The sequence below is a fragment of the Typha angustifolia genome, chromosome 10, assembly GCF_048772165.1.
Source record: "Typha angustifolia cultivar Huaian chromosome 10, ASM4877216v1, whole genome shotgun sequence".
Taxonomy (NCBI): Eukaryota; Viridiplantae; Streptophyta; class Magnoliopsida; order Poales; family Typhaceae; genus Typha; species Typha angustifolia.
In genome coordinates this window covers 6,460,706-6,482,896 of record NC_133248.1, presented here as the reverse complement: position 1 = coordinate 6,482,896, position 22,191 = coordinate 6,460,706, and the positions used below count along the sequence as shown (strand labels likewise).

General features: G+C 35.3%; 1 protein-coding gene and 1 pseudogene across 3 annotated transcripts; one reads left to right on the top strand and one right to left on the bottom strand.

The window, feature by feature from the left end:
* Positions 1-4,665: 4,665 nt before the first annotated feature.
* LOC140768604 (serine/threonine protein phosphatase 2A 57 kDa regulatory subunit B' theta isoform-like) lies at positions 4,666-14,396 on the top strand. 3 transcript variants are annotated; one of them, XM_073108940.1, is made up of 4 exons: positions 4,666-4,833; positions 5,040-5,286; positions 5,396-6,764; positions 13,250-14,396. In XM_073108940.1, the coding sequence occupies exons 3-4, from the start codon at positions 5,562-5,564 to the stop codon at positions 13,607-13,609; spliced, it is 1,563 nt and encodes a 520-aa protein (XP_072965041.1). In that variant the 5' UTR covers positions 4,666-4,833; positions 5,040-5,286; positions 5,396-5,561; the 3' UTR covers positions 13,610-14,396. The 3 variants fall into 3 exon arrangements, with proteins under 3 accessions (XP_072965041.1, XP_072965042.1, XP_072965043.1); XM_073108941.1 differs by having other exon boundaries at positions 5,033-5,286; XM_073108942.1 differs by having other exon boundaries at positions 5,040-6,764.
* Positions 14,397-16,961: 2,565 nt separating this feature from the next.
* Positions 16,962-18,143, bottom strand: LOC140768401 (uncharacterized; annotated as a pseudogene).
* Between the last annotated feature and the right edge of the window lie 4,048 nt (positions 18,144-22,191).

Sequence of the window (22,191 nt, the reverse complement as noted above, 5' to 3'; positions counted from 1 at the left end):
AGTAAATTGTTAGTTTGTATGGAATCTAAATAGAATTAAATTCAACGAAATAAGCTATTTTATTTATAATAGAGTGTATTTAGAGTTGTTATATCTAAAAATTTATATTAGTATCTAAAAAATCCATAGTTATAATAATGTAATCTAAAGTTTGTAACTATGGAATTTAGAGTTAATATCTACAGAATCTAAAGTTAGTATATATGGAATACGAGAATACTAACCAAAAGAATGAATCCGATATACACTCTCATACTAATTAAAGTAGAAATAAAGAATATCTCATCAAAAGAAACTCTAAGTCTGGAAATATTTTGCAATTTCTTTTAGTATTTTGCCACTCAAGTATGCACCTGACCTACTAATATACAAGTTTGTATGTTATACTCATGTCAGGTTGTGCACCTCATTGTTCTAGTACGAAATTCATAGTTAGTAACTACAAAATCTGGAGTTAGTATTTATAGAATCTAGAATCCAAATATACTAATTATAGAATATATAAATTATATGTCAAAATATTTTATTATTGTGCATAAATATTTTTAAAAAATTAACATCTATGAATTATATAGGTTATATGTCAAAATACACTACTGTTGTATACAAGGAAATATATATTGAACTTTATAATAAAATCTCGTGATTATAAGAATTTTATCTAAGATATGAAAAGAAATAGAGAGTTTGGTGAAGAATACTTTATTATAATTAAAAAAAACAATGAAATACATCTATTCTGTTGTAGGAGAAGAATATATAATATATTTTTTTTTTCTCTTCATCTTTACCCTCGCCTCGTCAAAAGTACACATTCTCATCGAACCCATGCCTCCTTGGCTTCCGAAAGTGATTTTGGGGCAATTTTGGGGCGATCAGTCTTCCTCGGGCCCCTCAATGGCTTTGGGAGAGGTTGCCTCCTCGAGGCCCTCTCCCTTTCCCTCTCTTGCTCTCTTATCCTCCCCTCTTGTTCCTAGTGCCATTCTCTTGTCTCAGGCCCCTCTGGGTAAAATCCCTATTGTCTCTATCGCTGCTTCTGCTGGGACAGTAGAGGCGCCTAGTTCTATTTCTGCCTTTGATGCCGAGTGTTCGAGATCTGTTCCTATTGCTGGGCGACCAAGCCAAGTGTCTCCCGCTCCGATGTCTCCTTCGAAGAGTTTAACTCCTAATCTATCTTGATCCTAGGTCTGGTTGGCTAAGGGCATGCTGGCCAAAGTTGCTAGTGCCAACGTCATATCTGAGGAACATATAGCCAGTTTAAGGCCTCCACTACCGATGTCCTCATCATCGATCTTGAGTTGATTCAGTAATAGGGGTTGGTTGGCCCTGTGACCACTGATAAATCGGCTGGATTCTTTCTGCTCTGATTTAGTAGTGAAGAGGATATAATCACTATCCTTACTAAGAGTCCGTGGGTGGTTAGAGGGTCGGTCCTTAATTTAACCAAATGAAAACCAGATTTTAGACCTCTTGAGGAGAACATCTCCAAAGCCCCTATGTGGGCTAAGTTTATGGACCTTCCAAAGGAGTATTGGAAGCCTCACATCCTTGTGAGTGTGGCAGCCATGGTTGGTACGCCTCTAAGAATTGATGATACTATCATAGTGGTTGGGAGAGGATGCTATACTAGGGTTTGTGTAGAAATAGATTTAACTAAACCTATTAAACATGGGTTTTCATTTAGCCCAAATCAGAAGTATTAGATGGTTGCCTACGAGAATCTGCCCTCTGTGTTTTACTTGTGGTATAGTGGGACATAGGATTGTAGATTGCCTACGGTATCATGATGCTTTGGAACATGACTGAGGTTTTAGTCTCGATTATTCGGGCATCGCCACAAGCAATACACAGTATAGTAACATCTAAACTCTTCAATGCTTCTTGGCTAGCATCAGGTATCTATGCTAGTAATTCCTATTTAATTAGAAGAATGCTCTAGGCTAATTTAAAGTTTTTAAGATGTATTGAGCTGCCATGGATTTGTGCTGATGATTTTAATGTATTGCTTGATGCTAATGATAAAAAAGGTGATAAACCTTTCACCATAGAGACTAGTATTAGGGAGTTCTCAGATACTATTAATGTCGCTAATTTGGTTGACTTAGGGTTCTTTAGTCTCCCGTTTACTTGGTCTAATAACCACCCCAAAGAGGGGAGGATTTGGTGCCGGCTTGATAGAGTTTCTGTCAATAGCCATTGGCTTCAATCTTTCCCTTCTGCATGTGTCTCCCACCTTATTCACTGGCTCTAGTCATACTCCCCTCCATGTCTTCTCTCCCTTTGGAAAACCGTTTGTCAAGAGGCCTTCTAGATTTGAGCATTTTTTGTTGGACTACTCAACTGTTAACCAAATTGTTGAATCTGATTTTGTCTCTACCTCCTCCCCCCAACTCGGGCCTTCTTTATACTCTAAGCTAACCTCTATCAAGCAGAGAGTAGGCCAGTGGAACTGGAATGACCTTAGTCGCATCAAGAACCATATTAAGGCGGTTAACCTATAGATTGCCGCCATTGAGCAATCTGACCTTGTGAGGATTCCTCCTCATCCTTCTCAACCTAACCTTACCTTCCTCTACAAGAAGCATGCTGCTTTGCTTCGCTAGGAGGAGATTAAGTGGCAACCCAAGGCTAGGGATAGTTGGATCCGTTCAGGGGATAAGAACTCTCATTACTTTCATTTGACAACTATGATTAAGCACAAGCGCAATACTATCCACTCTTTGTTACTTGATTCCAGTGAAAATGTTGATGATTTTGAAGCAATTAAGCATGCTTTTATCAATTTTTATGGTAACATTTGGAATAGTTTCGATGATGTTAGAATAATTGACTGGAACTGGGAGGATATTGTGCCAATCCCCAATGATCGCTATGATGATTTGACTGAGCCTTTTTTGGATTCTGAGATTAAAAATGTTATATGGAGCATGCCATTAGACTAGTCTCTTGGCCTTGATGGCTTTCATGTCGAACTTTTTAGAACCTATCAAAGCCACATTAGTAAGGATTTGTGCACGGCCCTGCATTCCTATCAAAGCAGTGGCAAGCTGCCTCCCCTGTGGAACCAAACTTTTATTTGCTTTGATTCCTAAAAAGCAAAATCCTGCTAAGGTGTTTAAATTTCGCCCTATCTCCCTTTGTAATGTGACTTATTGGCTTCTAACCAAGTTGTTAGCCAATCGGCTAAAGCCTCTTTTGGCTTAGCTCATAGCGCCTGAGCAATCCACCTTTGCTGAAGGCGGATTTATTAGGGATAATATTTTACTTGTGTAGGAGATGGCACATTCTTTGGAGTATAGGCTTACCAATGAACCTTACATGATAGTCAAATTTGACATGGAAAAAACTTATGATCGTTTAAATTAGATGGCTATCCTTATTTCTTTGGAAAAAATAAATTTCCCTTCTAAGTGGATTGATTGGATTAGAAGCTGCATATCTACGGTTAATTATGCTTTTCTAGTTAATGGTACTCAGACTATATAGATCCATGACAACTGTGGTATCTACCAAGGTAACCCGCTATCACCTTATTTATTTATTCTAGTTACTCAAATTCTTTCGGTCATGCTTAATAGCAAAATGAATGATGGTAGCTTGTTAGGATTTCCTGTGAGCTCTAATACTAAACTCTGTCATTTGATGTATGCTGATGATCTTATTATTATTACCAAGGCCTTTACTAATAGTTGTAATGTTATTAAGGAGGTTTTGGAGAGCTTTGGAGCTATTTCCTAATCAAAAGGTGAACTTGAGTAAATCTACTTTTTATGTCCCTTTTGGATTTGTCTAACTATTAGTAGAGATATTAGAAATGCTTTAAACATTTCACATGGGAGCTTTCCTTTTACTTATCTGGGAACTAGTATCTCGCCTTCGAGGCTCCGTATTTGAGACTATAATGGCATTATTAATAGGGTTAATGCCAAGCTTGTGAACCTTGTGAACCGGACAATGCCATTTTGCCTAAAGACCCAGGGGGCTTGAATATTAGGAACCTTAGGCTGGCTCAGTTGGCCTTCATGAATCCTAAAATCTCTAGTCTTTTTAGTGACAGGAACTTGCTCTCTCTAGCTAAGCAGGCTAGGTTAACCTCTTCCCCTTTTTTGTTGACCGACTCAGCAATGCCTGAGCTCTCTTCTATCCTTTGCTTTGATGCCGTTGATACCCTCTACAAGAGGGGCAGCATAGTGTAATTATTTGGGGCTGTCTTGTCCATTTTTATTGAAGCTCTTAATTTAAAAAAAAGAAAGTACACATTCTCATTCCTAACGAATAGAAGAGTAGAAAACATAAAAGTTATTTAATATTACATGTGACGATGACTTTCTCCGTTAAATTATGTTCAAGGGTGTTATGTTCATTTTACGAATAATGTGTGAAACTATAAAATAAAACTAGAATGGATAAAAATGCAAAAATATGAATTGTATTAGTTTACTGTACAAATGGCCCAGGTAAAACAAACCATCTTTAAATTTTAGAGTGATCTATTTTGGTTAAAAAATAAAATAAAATTTATGAGACAGGGCTAGTTTGGTCAAAAACCTTTTTTTTAAAAAAAAACTGGAGTAGGTGATTTCTAGTCATATATATTTGCAGAAAAACGAGGACAACATGCGAAGGAAACCCTTTTATTTTTTATTTTTTTTGGTGTATGTAATCTTCGTGTCGCTATTAACTGAGGGGTCTTTCTCTTCGGTTTCGAGCACTGTCTCCGAAGCATCAACAACCACAGCGAGGACTACTTCTTCCCTTCGTCTCTCTCTTCTCATTCCTCCGATCATCGAACGAAAACTCTCAATACAGAGGGAGGAGGAGATTGCTTCGAAGGTATCAAATTCCTAGTTTTTTTTTTTTTTTTTTTACTGTCATTTGTGATGTGGGTTTTCTACCTCGCTGGAGATAAACCTCTTCTTTATGTCAATTTCTTTTTCTTCTTTTTTGGCTTTTGCTCTTCTTTGACTTTATTGCTTTTTGCCCTTTTTCTCAATTTTTTCTCAAAAGACGTGGTTCTAATCGTTCTGAATAGTTTCCAGATTTGTTTGATTGTTGGGTTCGGCTTCAAGGGCTTTGATTTGAGGGGTCAGAGAGGAAAGTCGGGTGCTTCCTCGTAGTTCTCTTCTGAAACTCTGGTTTGGTGTGGATTTTAGCTTCTGGGTTTATCTCTGTGGGTCATCTAGTTGGACAATATTGAAGAGAGAAGAGAATAGAAGGTCGTTGTTTGACCAATTTGTCTGATCTCATCTCCCATGGACGGATAGAAGAACACGCTGCTGAATGAAGGTAATTGTTCTTTTCTGTGATCTGAGCCCTCCATAGTTCTTGAGATTGTCAGAATCCTATCCTTTGATAAGATGGGGTTTCCTTCCTCTAATTTTGAAATTGGCCATAGGATGGTCAGAGAATTTGTTCGCTGCCAGATGGAATAGCAAAGGATATCTTTGGAGCAAGGACACCAATTGCCATACGGATCACTTGATTCTTCAGTAGATGAACGAAGGTTCCTGAAAGGCTTGTCTTGGTGTAAATTTTAAGTGATTAATTACCATCGGGATAGTATGATTAAGCAAATATTTGGACGGCTCCCTCGGAAGCTGTCAAAATCGGCAGATAGGGAATTGATTGATCGACCAAATCCTTTATCAAATCATTCTTCCAGCTCAAGGAGTGGGGATTTCCTGAATAGCAAAGCAATTGGTCATAATGGTCGGGCTTTTCCTGGATCAGATCCTGGCTTAAATAGCCTTATCACATATCCGGCAACTGTTAACTCAAATGTCAATGGCTACTCATTCTCCTCTGCTTATGAAGCATTGCCAAGCTTTAAGGACGTCCCAAACTCCGAAAAGCAAAACCTGTTTATCAAGAAGTTGAATTTGTGTTGCATTGTGTTTGATTTCACTGATGCTACAAAGAATTTAAAAGAAAAGGACATAAAGCGGCAAACATTGCTAGATCTTGTCGACTATGTCACTTCGGCCAGTGGGAAATTTCCTGAAGTCGTTATGCAGGAGACCGCTAAAATGGTATCAATAAATTTGTTCCGGACGCCTACTTCCCCACCTCAAGAGAATAAGGCTTTAGCAACCTTTGATTTGGAAGAGGAGGAGCCTGTAATGGATCCTGCTTGGTCTCACTTGCAGATTGTGTATGAGTTATTTTTAAGGTTTGTTTCATCTCCTGAGATTGATGCCAAATTGGCTAAAAGATACATAGATCACTCGTTTGTTGTTAGGCTACTTGATCTTTTCGACTCTGAAGACCCTAGAGAGAGGGACTACTTGAAGACCATACTTCACCGTATCTATGGAAAATTCATGGTGCATCGACCATTTATCAGGAAAGCCATTAACAATATTTTCTACCAATTTGTCTTTGAAACAGAAAAGCATAATGGGATAGCGGAACTATTGGAGATTTTGGGAAGTATAATCAATGGGTTTGCTTTGCCACTTAAGGAAGAGCACAAGCTGTTTCTTGTTCGGGCCTTGATCCCACTTCACAAGCCTAAGTGTGTATCCCTGTATCATCAGCAGTTGTCGTACTGCATCACTCAGTTTGTTGAGAAAGACTGTAAGCTTGCAGATTCCGTGATAAGAGGTTTGTTGAAATACTGGCCCATCACAAATAGCTCAAAGGAAGTATTATTCTTAGGAGAGTTAGAGGAGATCTTAGAAGCAACTCAACCAGCTGAATTCCAGAAATGTGTGGTTCGACTTTTTCACCGGATTGCACTTTGTTTAACTAGTTCTCACTTTCAGGTAAAGGAATTGCACTATAGGAAGATAAAAATATTTCATTTCTGGTTTTTGCTCTTTTTAAAACTGTTTCTTCTTTTACCATTGTTCTTTTCTCTGCATGATTTGTCTTTGCTTCATGCATCAGTTATAGAAGAAACAATGTGATCTCATTTTTTTGCTTGTTAGTAGTCATATAATGCTATCTGAAATTTTGAATGCGTATATTCTATGTGACCTTTGAGGTATCTGTATTGATAATTAGAAACGATTCCAATTGGTCTTGGTGCACCTTTGTACCTGTATTAACCAGCATATTGGTTTGAGCCTTCTTACTTAATCATAATGCACACAAGGGGTTTTATTTTCTCACACCTGATTTAGGTAACACTTTTGATCATTCAGGTGCTGCCTGGACGTCTAACTTAGTATCTTAACTATTATTTTCCTACATGGAGGTCTTCAAACTTCAAATTAATGTGATACAGTCTGTTGATAGTATCAACTAGACTTCCACATGCATACCTGAAGGTGCTTGCAAGTTGATGGATTTTAATAGCTTGTTATCTTCTTAAGATATATATTTTTATTTTTATTTTTATTTTTATTTCTGTTTTGTGCATTAATTTTAGACTCCATTTCATGAAATGAAGTTACAGAAATTTTAACCTACCTCAACTTCTAGAGCTTGCTGAGCCCAGCTGGATCATGCCTAAGTATTTCTGCCCAATTGTGGGTTCCTTCTTTATTTTAGAATATGATAGGATAGTCGTCAATGATGATGTTTAATTCTCAAAAGACTCTTTAAAGGATATGGGTCCTTTCCTTATTTTTACTCCTATCAAATCATGCCAAAATATTATGCTGATGAAAGGGGGTCAGGTGTGAGGAATGTGAAAAAAGTGGAAATAATGACAGTACCTTATCCAAGAGGAACAAATAAAAGTTTAATCATGGCAAAAATTATCGAGGAACGAATGTATCCACTATCTAAAACTTGCTGTTATTGGCCTTCTAACTTCCCATCCAATAAATCCTGATACTGTGGATGAGCTGGAGTTACCCTATACCAATTAATAAGCCACAAAGTATAATAAAACGAAATGATTCGATTTTCCCTACTGCTGATATTCTCTCTCTTTCCTTTTTCTTGATAGTTTATCCTTTTTCTACCTACACTCATGCACTACACTACCACCCCTAACAACCACTACATCTTTAGTTATATGGATCATTTTCTAAGCATGCAATATACAATCTTATTTATCTCGAACAAAGAATAAGCCCTTTATAAAGGAGCTAGCAGCACAGTAACTCTTTTGTTTTAAAAAATACTAATTATTTATCAAACAAGTGACTTGGAAAGACATGGTTTTTGTCTGACCATTGGCTGATCCATTCCTCAGAGTTGAAGTCAAATCCTGATACCAGAGGTAATGATCTAATAAGTGGCTAGAGTAAACGGAAGTCCTTGGAATGCATAGTGCATTTGGTAGGCCTGAGTATGCAAACATATATGCACATATTTTTTAATACTTTATTTCGAACCTGCATAAAAACAAGTAGCAAATAAATAAAATAAAATGAGAGAGGTATGGATGATAGACATAGTCACATAGATCTAGATGGGAACTTGTTACTTAATTATGATATAAAACCGTTTATGTGACAATATAAGGTGAAATAGGTATGATGTGAATGGATGATAGACATAGATCTATGTATGAGTTAGCCAAGGAACTCTATATGTATATATGGCTGCATGAATGGTCATGTTGATCCAATTTTATAAGTTAGAACAATTTTAAACCCTTAAAGTTTATCCTCTTTCTTCTTGTAGTCTGTTTTCATGTCCATTATATTTCTGCAGTGATCAATTTGATGATTTGGTTGGTAGGCTTGTATCTGAAATTGAGCCACACTCCTTATTGATCTCACACATTTTTGGAGGTCTACCCTTCTATCCTCCCTATCTGATTTTTTGTCTCCATGATATGTTTGTCCTAAATACATACTCAAGGTAAGAATTACACTTGATGGTCCTTCTGTTCATCCCGAAAGAAATGTTAATTTTTTTCTAACAAGGAAGTACATAGGTATTAGAGTCCACAATATCCTGTGAGTGATAATGATATGGATTTTCCACAAGACAGTTAGCTTGGATCTATAATAGCCAAGTTGGCGTGGGGGTATCTTACATTTGCTACATAGAGGCCTTAAATTTTTTCTTTTATTTTGATATTTTTTTTCTTTAATTTTGATAGTGCTAGTTTTCAGCTAATGAAGAGAGATTAGATATATTTGTGTTGTCTTAGAGTCACCTAATAAGTTCCCTTGTATTGGTCAATTTATTGTCTGAAGGAGCATAAAGGCATTAATTTTTTTGTTAGTATCTGAGTTTTGTTTGGAAGAGAAAAGATCAGTTCTGTTTGGAAGAGGAAAGATCAGATAGTGAGATATTAAGGAAGTTGGAAATTATTATGGGGAAGGAAATTTGTGTACAAGTCTTAAGGAGAGTATATTCTTTTATACTGATGGAAATAAAGGTTCTAAGATGATTTCTTAGTTGCCTATGAAATATTGAAACATGCAAGGCATTATTCCAATGTCGGCGATGATCAATGAGTTTCCATGTTAGCTTTCAATAAGTTTTGGCTGGTATTTTTGTCGTCTAACTTAAAAGCCTGGTATGTCTATTAAAGCCTTATTTGAGCTGAGCTAAGAGTGCTGAGCTCGGGCAACTTGATTATTTTGACAGCCCTACATACACTTTTATGATTGCTTAGTACCAGTGGTCAGAATAAGTCCATAGCCCACATATAGGACTCTCGACTGGAAGCAATTGTATGCATCTTCTGTTTTTAGTTCTAGCAGCCTGTCAATTAAGGGTGTAATTGGATATGTTTGTGAGTAGGGAAAGGAGATTTTACAAGGGATTAAGCCTCTGCATTACAGTTGCATTGAGTAATATTTTGCCATTACTAGAACAGCTTTGGGGAACTTTGATCCATTCTATTCTTGATCAGTAGCATATTACATTCAAATTCAGAATGACCTAACTCCAAGTAGTTTATGTCAAGTTGATGCATAGGTGCAGGTTCTCCTAGTCCTACATACTCGTCAGTCTTTATATGTATGATGTTGAATATATAAAAAAAAAGGAGGTTTGAAGACTGTGTCTAAAATATTTTCCTATATAAGGGGATCTGTTGAATATTGCACATATCATTAAAAGCTATACGGCGATCCAGAGTTCAATAACTTTCAACCACCAACTGGCTCTTTGAGCTGAACAGTGTCAGGCTATTCAGGGTATGTTCTCAAAACAAACAGCTCTTGTGACCAAAACTAATACATTGGCTACGAAATCCAGCAGTATCAAGTATGACAATGGAAGTGTGACAAACCAAAACTAATCTATCCTATTCCAACTAAGCTATTCAATTTCTTACCACTCTAAGATTTGTCACTTGACTTAATAAATTAAGTGTATATAGATGACATTTATGTTGCATTTCACATGCACTACATTCATATGATAATTGAACTATAGATATTGAAATTTTGAGGGAGATAGGAATTCTAGGTGTTGAAGATATGACAAATCAAATCAACTCAAACTCGAAAAGTAGAATACTTCTAGGTTTAGAAGACCAATCTAAATCAGATTTAGAAAAATAAAACCATGAATACTATTTAAACTGAACTCAATTTAAAAAGTGAAAACCAAGTAATAATAGGAAACATAAAGTCAAGAATAAATAGGAAAAGTAAAAACATGATAAACACACGACTACCGTCAAAATGGCTTGCTAGCTTGCAAGCCAACTCAGCTTGAGATGCGACTAAAGCTTGGCACGATTTTGGCTCGAGGTTGTAGCTTATATATATATATATATATATATATACACACACATGATTTGAGTTATTAGAACTGTTGGATCTAAGATCCAACAAATAGTAAGAAGTACATATATACTCTCTAAAAAACCATAAACCTCATAGTGTCAAAACCCATTTCGCTCAATTCCTCTCATCTTATTCCTCTCGTCAGCATTTGCAGCAAGGATTTTGCAGAAGGCAAACGTGGCGGTAGTAGTGGCAGTTGTTAGTCCTCCATCGGTTTCCTCTAGTTCCTCTATTACTTAATCTCAAAGCTTCGAACTTTGGGATCCAACAAAGTAATTAATTTGTTTTTCTACCAAGAATTAGTCATGGAGGAGAACCCCTCTTCTTGAACCAAAGCTTGCTTTTGAGTTAATCCCTCCATGCCCTTCTTCCTCCCCTACCCCGATTGGCTTAATCACCTACTCCCTTTGCATATTAGATCCCTTCTTTGCTCTTCCTTCTACTTCAAGGAAGCTTTCTAGGTGTCACCACCCCATGAACCTTATTGAGCTATCTAGCCGAGCTCGAGTCCTCTTGAGTTTGAGATAGGCTGAGGCCAGCCAGCCTTTTCCAGCATGTCTTGAGCTCGAGTCTAGAGAAAAATGCTATCAAGCTGGGCTCATTTACACCCTTACACATGATATGATTTTTTTAACGTGGAAAACCATCACGAGAAAAATTTATGGATCCAATCAATCTCTTAGATCATCAGATCAATCTATTTAATTAACAATCATAGATACATGATTTTGTGGATTGAAGTTCTCTCATTCAAACTCTTTCTTAATGAACTGTTCCATGAACATAGATTGCATATTTGTATCCTCATTGATTGTCCATAACTTGAAGTTGATCACACTCACTCTCACTCCTTGTGGAGATGTAGGTCTCGGTTTAGCTCCTCCAATGTTCAATGATCAATTAATGATGTAGCCCAACACTACAAGATATATAGGTGGCTCTCCTCACTCTAGATGTAAAGTATGCTCTGGGAGAGAATCTCAAACTCATAGATGTTGAACTTGAAGCTCCTTTAGTTCTCTTTGGATGAATTCTCCCTCTAACCTCTAGTTCAACTCCTCTGAAGTGCTACGAAATATAGTCAGTGTTTGACTAACACTTGAACTCAAATATTTTCTCATAGAATGATATAAAGTTGAAGCTCTTTTGGATGAGGGATCCTTATATTGGATTAATGTCTTTGGTCTACCTCTGAATCTCTTTTATAGAAGTGAGGACGTCTGCAATTTGTACTAGGGCAATTTACTAAAAGAAGCACTAAGTCTGATTGTGTTTCTACACTTTATTTTATTGTTTTGTACGATAGGTTTGAACCAATTTGAGTGCAATTTGCATCAAATTTATATTTCTTATATATTCTAGTGTAGAATCAGTGCCACAGCTTAGATTGACTAAGATCGGCTTGCACCATTTTCTCTAGAATCTGAATTTGACTTGTTCTTCATTCCATTTTTCAATTTCCTCATACATAGAAGTCTTCATAAATAGTGAGACTTGATCATACATAAAACTTTAGATTGTATATTATAATTACTAGTGTTTCGTGTTCAGCAATGAAACATGAATACGGACACAAGACACGGATATGACACGAACATGGTGACATGACAAATTTTGAAAAAATAGAACATGGACACGACAAAATAAATAAATAAGTAAATAAAAATTATATAATTGTTGATATATCTAAAGCAAAAGTTTACAATCTAATAGTGTAAAATACACATACATCAAGCTATAAGAACTAAGAAATATTCATGAGAAGGTAAAAAGGAAGGAAAATATGAAATTAAACCCTATAAGAAATGAAATTTGAACTATTGGTTTCAGAAAAAAAGGAAAAGACAAAAACTTTAATTTTAAGCCCCGTCTGGAAAAAGCTAGCCATGCTTAGGTAGGGCTTAAATTCAAGCCCTCAAAGAAATGAAAAAAAGCTGCTTGTGTTGGGAGGGGGAAGAGGAGAGAGTGAGAAAACACCTTGCTGGGCGCAGCAACTTGCCGCCATCGCCGTGCTCAACCGCTCGTCGTTCTCAGCCACTCGTTGTGCTTAGTTGCTCGTCGGGCTTAGTTGCTCGTTCTCAACTGATCGTTGCCCTTGACTTGCTTAACCAATCGTTGTTGCCGTAATCACTTCTTCTGCTCAAGGGTTTTAGGTGAGGTTGGTGTTTGAGGGTTTTCCTTTAGGGCTGAGATGTGTTCTGATCAGGGCTGAGAGGTGAGGGTTTGATATTTAGTTTTGTGTTTACATTCGGGTAAATAAAAAACAATTCAAATCCGATCCATTATGTGCAATAATAGCCTGTAGTGTCCCCTCTCGTGTCTATGCCGTATCCCTTTTTATTTTTCATTTTTTATAAATCCAGATGCTTTTAAACTGTGTCGGACACGTGTCCCACGCATGTCCATGTCCGACACGTGTATGACATGGACACCTCCCCGAGGTTTCCGTGCTTCATAGGCATCCATGAATTTGTCATTACAATATATTGCACTAATAGATATCTCACTTAGTTGAACATAGTGTTGTTGTATTTGTTGATGCATAACAGTGTCGTGGTTTCGAGTAAGATCGTAATGTATAATCTTGCTGCTATTTACAGGTGGCAGAGAGAGCATTATTTTTGTGGAACAATGATCACATTGAGAACTTAATTAAACAACACCATAAGGTCATATTGCCCATCATCTTCCCTGCCTTGGAGAGAAATACAAATGGTCATTGGAATGAAGCTGTTCAAAGCCTCACATTGAATGTTCGGAAGTTGTTCTCTGATCATGATCCTGAGTTATACGAGGAGTGCTTGAGGAAGTTTGAAGAAGATGAAGCTAAAGAAAAGGAGATCAAATCAAAAAGAGAAGCCACATGGAAGCGCCTGGAAGAAATTGCGTCTTCAAACGTTACAAGTAATGAGGCTGTGCTAGTTCCTCGCAACATCATGCGCCAAGTTTCTTCTGTTTAAACGTCCTCGTTTTTGTGATTCCTTATAGTGGTGTTCTATGTTGAGCCTTGACATGGGTAACTTAAAAGTTAGATTGTTTCCTCACCCTCCTGGGATAGATTGTTTGGCTTGTTAGGTCCTTAAGGTGTCATAAACACTGTACAGGATGGAACTGTATATATGAGGTATATGACAGCATGTGAAGCAACAGAGAATCAGAAAGAGCTTGTGAGAGTATTAGTTTCAGCAGGCACCCAAGAATGGAAGTGGACACCCTCAGCTTCAGCTGTTTTACATGCCAAATGTTGATCTAATCCAAATCTGCAGCTAGTTACTTTGCTGAAGTTGGTTATGATTTGCCAGAGCATCATAATGAAGCAGCCTACGCTCACTGATAGTTGTAATTTTACTGAACAGTTGATACTGGAAGAATCAGAACTTCGGTTAGAGTGAAGCAGTGGTTAATTATATTTTCTTTTTTCTTGCTTGGCATGTTCCTCATGGTTTTAGATTGAAGTGAAACCTTATATAGTATAGAATCAGACCAAATAATGTAGAAAGGGTGGAGATCAATCTTTTTTCTTTATAGTTGCTGTATATGATTACTATCAGGAACTTGAAGCTACAATGAGTCGATATTTATCATAGGCGATTTATCATACGCAACTTCATTGTAATTTCTTCTCAGTACAGATATAGATCATCATCAGACATGAACATGTGTGCTGGCAGCTTATTTTCAGGCAACTTCTTTGTTGTAATTCTTCTTCCATCCTTATCATTCTGTTAAGGCTTCTTTTTGAAATTACCAAGGGTGTCTACTTACATGCCAGTAAAGGGGTGAGCAAAGTTTACCTCCATTTTGAGAGCAAAGATATGCACTGTGTTTCTATGCTGATACTTAGAATATTTAATTGCTTTCCTTATTCTATATCATGCTGTGCATTTTGAAGTTTAATTCAAATATGCAGGGAAACTAGTTTCATTATACATTCTGTATTATAGTGATATCATGATTTGTGCCTAACTTCTTTTTTTTATTTTTCTTTTCTTTTAACTATTTACAAATTGTGCCCTATGTTTGAGTTACTATGTAAAAGCACCTATCTGACCGAAAGGCATACATACGTCTTCTATTTGTTTGGAAGTACTTTGACTTTGAATCTCTAAATTACACTTCTAGTAATAGTATACTGCATATTAACCCCCGATCACTTTAAATTTAGGAATAACTTTTTGTCTCATTTTAGAATATAATTCTTTATTTTAAAATAACAGCCGAATATTATGATAACCCTAAAATATAATATAAATACTATTGACTAAAATTACATTTTATATTGCATACTAACTCTATTATTAATTTATATATATATATATATATATATATATATATATGTCCCATCAACTGTGTATTGATAGTAATTTTATAAAAAATAAAATTATCTTTTTTTTTACTTTATATCACATCAGATAATGATTATTTTTTTATTTTAAAATATTAGTGAACATAAGAATAGTTATGAATTCTTTTTTTATGCTCTAGAAACTTGGGGGCTTCAGACTTTGCAATGAATCCTTGTCCATGGGCTTTGGCAAGTAATATAGCGAAAGGTATGAAGAATTACCTTTTCTGAAAAATCCTCTCATTTTTTCCGATCTAAGAAGAGGAAATACTATTAAGTTTAGCAACGAAAATTGTATGTGTGGCAACAAAAAAACAAAAAAAGAAGTTTTACAAATCATATCTTACATTTTACCTATTTTGTGATTCACATCTCACCCCTTCTTTGAGGATTTTATAATCGGACTCCTTTTTCCCTACATTTCTCATTTAACACCATAATATTATTTTGATTAATTAACAACGACCAAGTTACCATCGCCATCGTCGCTGCTGCCACCACCTTTCCCTATCTTCGGATTACAAAATCCTTAAAAGACAAAGTATGAATCACAAAATAGGTAAAATTTAGGGTGAGCTTGTAAAAATCTCCCCAAAAATACTAAAGCAAAGTTAGCTGTGTTTATCAACATTTTATAAATAAATCACTAGTAAATTTTGCGATTTAAATATACAAAGTCCAAACTAAAGATGCCAAAGAAAAATACTTATTTTTGTGATGGTGCTTAGTGTCTTCTTCACTAGATCATTTTCATTTGACACTCATATGATCACAATAATTAATATTCTTGCAATAGTCATCACTCAGTATATATTCATAACAATCATATGCTCATTTTTATTGCCATGGATGATAGAGAAGAAGATGCTAAAATATAAATTACAAGCACGATAGAATAAAATATGTAAGAGCTCTTATGTTGGCTTAGTGTTTATATAAATATAAAGCAATGTCTTTGTAACATCAGCACATACAGCGTTGATACTTTGGATTTATAATAGATGAGCTCATTTTCATATAAAACCTCCTCGTAACTTTGTATTTTTAATTGATTCCTCAGCTTTATACTGTGCACTGATATTTGGTTTGTACATTTAGCAAAGAAATATAATAGTATGGGGCTTCTGTAACGAGTAAAGTGAAATTTTTAGTTTTTCCGTTAAACTTAACTAAATGATATCAAAATAATTAAAATGGTCTTATCGTGTTTGTTAGAGAAGACATGCAGATTTTGGTATAATACAACAAAAATTATCAAAATAACTATGGTACTCGGTTAAATTTAACAAAAAAACTAACAATCTCACTTTAGTCATAAGTACAATGATAGGTTTGAAACTTTTTAAAGCAGAGGGGTAAAATAATTTTGGACATAAGTATAGGTGGGTAAAATGTATTTAACCCTTGAATTAATGATAATTGAAAATTTACCTCTAGGGATGAAAACAGATCGAACTAAATTCGACCCAACTCGTTACTAATCGAATAAGATATGGATAAAAAAAAAATCCTACCCTATTTAGATACGAATACAGATAATCAATGAAGTACGGACATAGACACGGACAACGATACGAGAAACAAATACGACACGATACAGACATGACGACACGACAAATTTTGAAAATATAGGACATGAACACGACAAAATAAATAAATAAATATATATATATATTAATACATCTAAAGTAAAAGTTTGCAATCTAATAATGTTAAATACATATACATCAAGCTATAAGAACTAAGAATTATCATTCAAAAAACTAAGAAGTATACATCATGCTCTAAGAACTAATTTAAAGAAAAGAACAAATTGAAAGATAATCAAAAGTGTACAAAATTTTAAAAATGTAACAGATTATCATTACAAGCCCCAAAAGTGCAAAACATGTCTAACTGTCCAAGTAAATGAGTTCCACAGAAGTTTAAAAATTAACAATCATTACAAAATAGCAACATAAGGTAGATCATTCATCTTCAGCTGCATCATTGCCTTCATCAACAATCATTATAGTCTTCAAATCCGGTTCATCAATTAAGAGATCAGCAAACTCCAACATTCCTACACCATTAAAGGAATCATAAGAATCTCCTCCGACACCCCACATCTTAGTCTCCTCTCTTAAATAATCTAGAGACCTCCTTGATAGAAAGCGAATATTAGTATGCACATATACTAAATCTTCAGCTTTCTGTGGAGTTATCTTGTTCCTTTTCAATGAATAAATTAAAAAATAGGTGCTCTAGTTCCACTCATAATCTGACGAAGAGCAAGGTTGCCCAAGTAACCTAAGTGCTAAATTCTGAAGAATAGGAGCAGAAGCACCATAAGCAACCCACCACATATTTGGATCAAACTCATTTCTTTCTACTATCGAATCATACTCAGCAAAACTTTTGGTTAATGTGGAGAAACTAGTATACTCTTAGGTATGTCATTTTTTTGTTCTTCTGCATTTCGAAATAACCCTTTTAAGCAATTATTTCTTATATTAGAAATTTTCAAATCCTTATGCGGTGGTACACAATTTTGATCCTTTTAAATCCATAATGAGCTAGAATACCTATTAACATAATAATATAATTAGTAAACAATAGCAATGAAAGAACAATAAAATTTTTAATCATAAAAAAGAGAATTAGAGAAATTAAATTAACTTTGGATTCAAAAAATGTGCTAAGCAATGTAATGGTGTATTGCTTTTATCCTATCTATTCACTAGGATCTTGTGCACCACTGAATAAAATATAGATTCCTCGCCTTCTTTCTTCTTTCTATGCATAAATATGACTGTCTTCACCTTTTCAATCATTGTATCCCACATTTCATATTTCAAATGTAAGCATGATTTATCTGTGTCTACAACCCGTAGCATACTGTATATAGGCTCTGTGAAGGCAAATATATATTCAATTTTATCCCACCAAATGTCATCGAGGACTTTTTCTTTGACAAATTATGCTTTGTCAATATCATCTTCCCTATAAGAACTCCATTTATCACTGATTACCACTGATTGAAGACCTTTCTTGATCTTTCTAAATCTTTTCAACATTATAATCACTGAAGCAAGACGAGTCTCTACAATAGCAAGCAATTTTAAATTAACAAATTCATTAAAAATAACCAACCTCATTGAATGTTGCATGATGAAATTTTTTATACACATTACATCTCTTGTAATTACCAAAATCTAGCTATACTCATCAAACACAATCTTATTTGCCTTAGTGTTTTTTGCTGCACATGTTCTTTAAAGTTAGGTTGAGAGTATGAACTACACATGGAGTCCAAAAAATGTGAGAAAACTTTGCTTTAAGAAGTATCCTTGCTGCCTTACAAACGGGTGCATTATTTTTAACCACTAGTACTACATTATGAGGTACAACCTTTTTAATGATTTTAATGATTAAATTAGAGATAAAAAATTTATCTTTATATTCTCCTTCACAATTCACAGCCCTTAAGAACATAGGTGTACTTTCAGTCATCGCTAAAAAATTTATAAGCAATCTCCTCTGTGTATCAATCCAACCATCACATATCATACTCAGCCCTTTCTCCCCCCATGTGCTTCTAATAGGGTTTTGCAACATTACAATATTTGCTCTCTCTTGTTGAAGTAATATGGTTCTCAACATATTGTAGCCATGGGGCACAAATTCAGAAATATTATTATTTGCTGCAAATTGAAAGGCTCTAACATAGTGAGGATTCTTTGCTAGATGAAAAGACAACCTAGCTGAATAAAATATTCTTGCGATCTCACAACATAATTGATTGCGAGCACCAGAATTAAATTACTTCTCAATAAGTGTCATTTTTGTTTCTCTTTTTTTCTAGATGTCTCTCCCATATCAAAACCTATACCTCAAACTGAGCTACTAGAAGATGCCGCTTGTCCAAATTTTGGCAAAGGAATTTGTTTAGACATCGAATTTTTAATTCTCAGCTTGGCCATATCAACAACCCTTTTCATTTCCATAACATGTTCACTACTCATTTTTCAATAACCTCTAATTCCATGCCCACTAATTTTCAGCAAATGAGTCTTTACTCTATAATATGATCCCTTGTAAACTTGTTGACAATAATTGCATCTAAAATTATGATTTCCTTCACCTACTTCCAATTTCTCCATCTTAGTAACATATCTCCACAAATGAGCATTATCATACACAGAAAATGCAGTATTTTGACTAGAATCAGGACTATTTTCAGTATTCATTTTTCTTCAACCGCAATAAAACTATATTAATAAAGAGATATGCATTAGCAGATTAACAATTTAACAAATAGAGAAACTTTAATATAATTTAACAATTTAATAACAGAGATTAAAATAACTAGCATAAATTAAAATACTTTAACAGAGAGAGTGAGACAGCGAGAAAAAATGAGAGAGAGATAGTGAGAGAGAGAGAGAGAGAGAGACAAAGAGAGAATGAGAGAAAGGGAGGGAGGGAGGAAGAGACAGAGATAGAGAGAGATAATGAGAGAAAGGGAGGGAGGGAGGAAAAGACACAAAGAGAGAGAGAGACAGTGATAGAGAGATGGAGAGATGGAGAGAGAGAGAGACAGAGAGAGAATGAGAGAAAGGGAGGGAGGGAGGAAGAGATAGAGAATGAGAGAGAGGGAGGGAGGAAGAAACAAGGAGAGAGAGATGGAGACAGGGAGGGAGGAAGAGAGAGAGAGAGACAGAGACAGAGACAGAGAGAGAAAAAAACCTACGTTCTCATCGTGCTTAGCTCATCACGCTCGCTTAGCAGCCTATCGCGCCTTAGATCGTTGCTCGGCAACTGCTCAAGGGTTTTAGGACTTCGATCGGACGATTTGTCGCTCAATAGTGAAGGTGAGAACGACGATTTGGGTTTTAAATTTTATTATCGGGTTTGGATCCGGGTTAACAACATTTGACCAAACCCGACCCGACCCGTTAAACATTATCTAAAATACCGCACGTGTCCCTGTCCGTGTCCTAACAGTGTTCGATATTTTCTTTTTGAAACTCCAGACACGTGTCCCATGCATGTCCGTGTTCAACACGTGTTTCATTGTAGATAATCTTTTTGAAGATCCACTTAACATCAAATCATCTAACATACCACACTAATAGTATCTACTCCTCAAACTCTGGCAAGATCCTTAGCGGAGCGTCCCGCTCAATCTGCTCACCTAGGTTTTCGAAAATAGAAAACAAAGATGTCATGGGCTAAAAGATTAGTGAATAAATTTTACATCGAATTAGTGATGCCAAATAGAGCATAAATTATCTAATAGATAATATGAATCAAATAAAAACATTATGCCATGAATGTGTGTATAAATTTATCCTGAATAATATGTAAAGATACAATAGATATTATGTCATGATTGATCAAATATATAATTCTTGTTAATGTATATATAAATCTCTAGTCATACCATTATCATAATTCTCTTAAGTATAACATGAATAATGAATATCGATCATAACCTTGCTATTATATCAAATACAACCACATATAATACATGATAACCATTCGATTATCAGGTATATCAAATGATAATAAAATTATATGCACTTTTAATATCTTAGTCATTAATATTATCTCTAAATAATATAATTATACTCGACCACCTCCACCATATCCAGTACCTAGTCTCCCAAACCTTTTAGATGGTGTTAGTCTTCGTCGATCTCTATCCTTAAAAGTTGATGAGGTTGTAATAAGATTTAACCATAAATACACTATTGGTGAGGAAACGCTAATTAATGTGGTCTTTCCGGAGAAAAATTGATATGATCTGAGCCAGACCAAATCACCTTGTGAATATTAGGCGCATGGCTTGAGTCACTTATTTAGTTAGATGGTTAATTCAGTACTTGATTTAAAATATGATTAATGGACATAGAAATTTAAATAAATGGACATAGAAACATAGTGACAACCATGAAAGTTAAATATGATTAATGGACATAGAAATTTAAATAAATGGACATAGAAACATAGTGACAACCATGAAAGTTAAATATGATTAATGGACATAGAAATTTAAATAAATTAAAAAAAGAATAGCACTAAGTGATAAAATTAGTGAAGACAAAATACAATGCAACGATAAAAATTACAAGAGTGAGTGAAAACTAAGAAATCTTACAAGAACGAGAAGAAATTTAATTCAATAATAGAAAAGTGAGAGAAATGATTATGCACACAAACAATATAATTAGATCTAAAAAGAAGGAAATCCGATGAAAAACAAATCAAAACATAACCTTTCTAGTCCTTGTCTCAGTGACATACAATCAATGCTATATGAAACATACCCTATGTTCTTTGGTATTTTTATCATATGATTAGACATTGTTATCAAAATAATAATAACACTACTTCCAAGTTCGTCACCTCCTAGTTGAATAGGTATTTAGAAAAATTCACAACTTTTGACATTAAAGGGTCAGTTGACTAGAGTCCTACTCAAAGTAGTGATCCTCTGAGCCCCAATCCTATCTTATAGTTAACTCAATTATGACACCAAAATAAGAGTTAAAATAGTAAAATAATCTCACATTTGAAGATAAATCCCACTGAATTGCATAGGTGTGAAGACTATGATGTTAGTTATTAATATATTATATGTTATTTTGGGGTAGCTCGATGTAGACGTGATTAAACGGGCCAGCCTGCCCGTGCCCGGCCCGACCCAACCCGGTTTAGGCCCGGCCTAGCCTGAGCCCAAACTACCCATGGGTGGCACGAGCCAACCCTTTCTCAGCCCGACCCGACCCGAAAGCCTGCTTGTTTGGCCCGCAACTAGGTCTACCCGTTCTGCTACAGTATTTACCCCGTTCTGCTACAGTAAAAACCAACTAAAATTTTGGTACCGTACCATTTTACATTTTTTTTAAGCACACATTTAAATTTTTTTAATTTATTATTATTATTTTTAAATAGAGGAACATAAATATTTTTTTTTTAAATAAGCTAATAGTAAAAAAATTCTAAAAATAGCTAAAATGTGGGTTGGGCCGAATAATTGGTGGGTCAGGCTGGCCCCGCCCGCCCGATGATCATGTCTAGCTCGATGAAATCTACGATTCCGCACTAATTCGCAACGAGTTAGACTAATTCAAAATGAATTGGTGTTATCACTTGGTTAAACTTGTTTTGAGGTCATTTAGGTCTTCAAATTGCTTCATCAAATATATATTT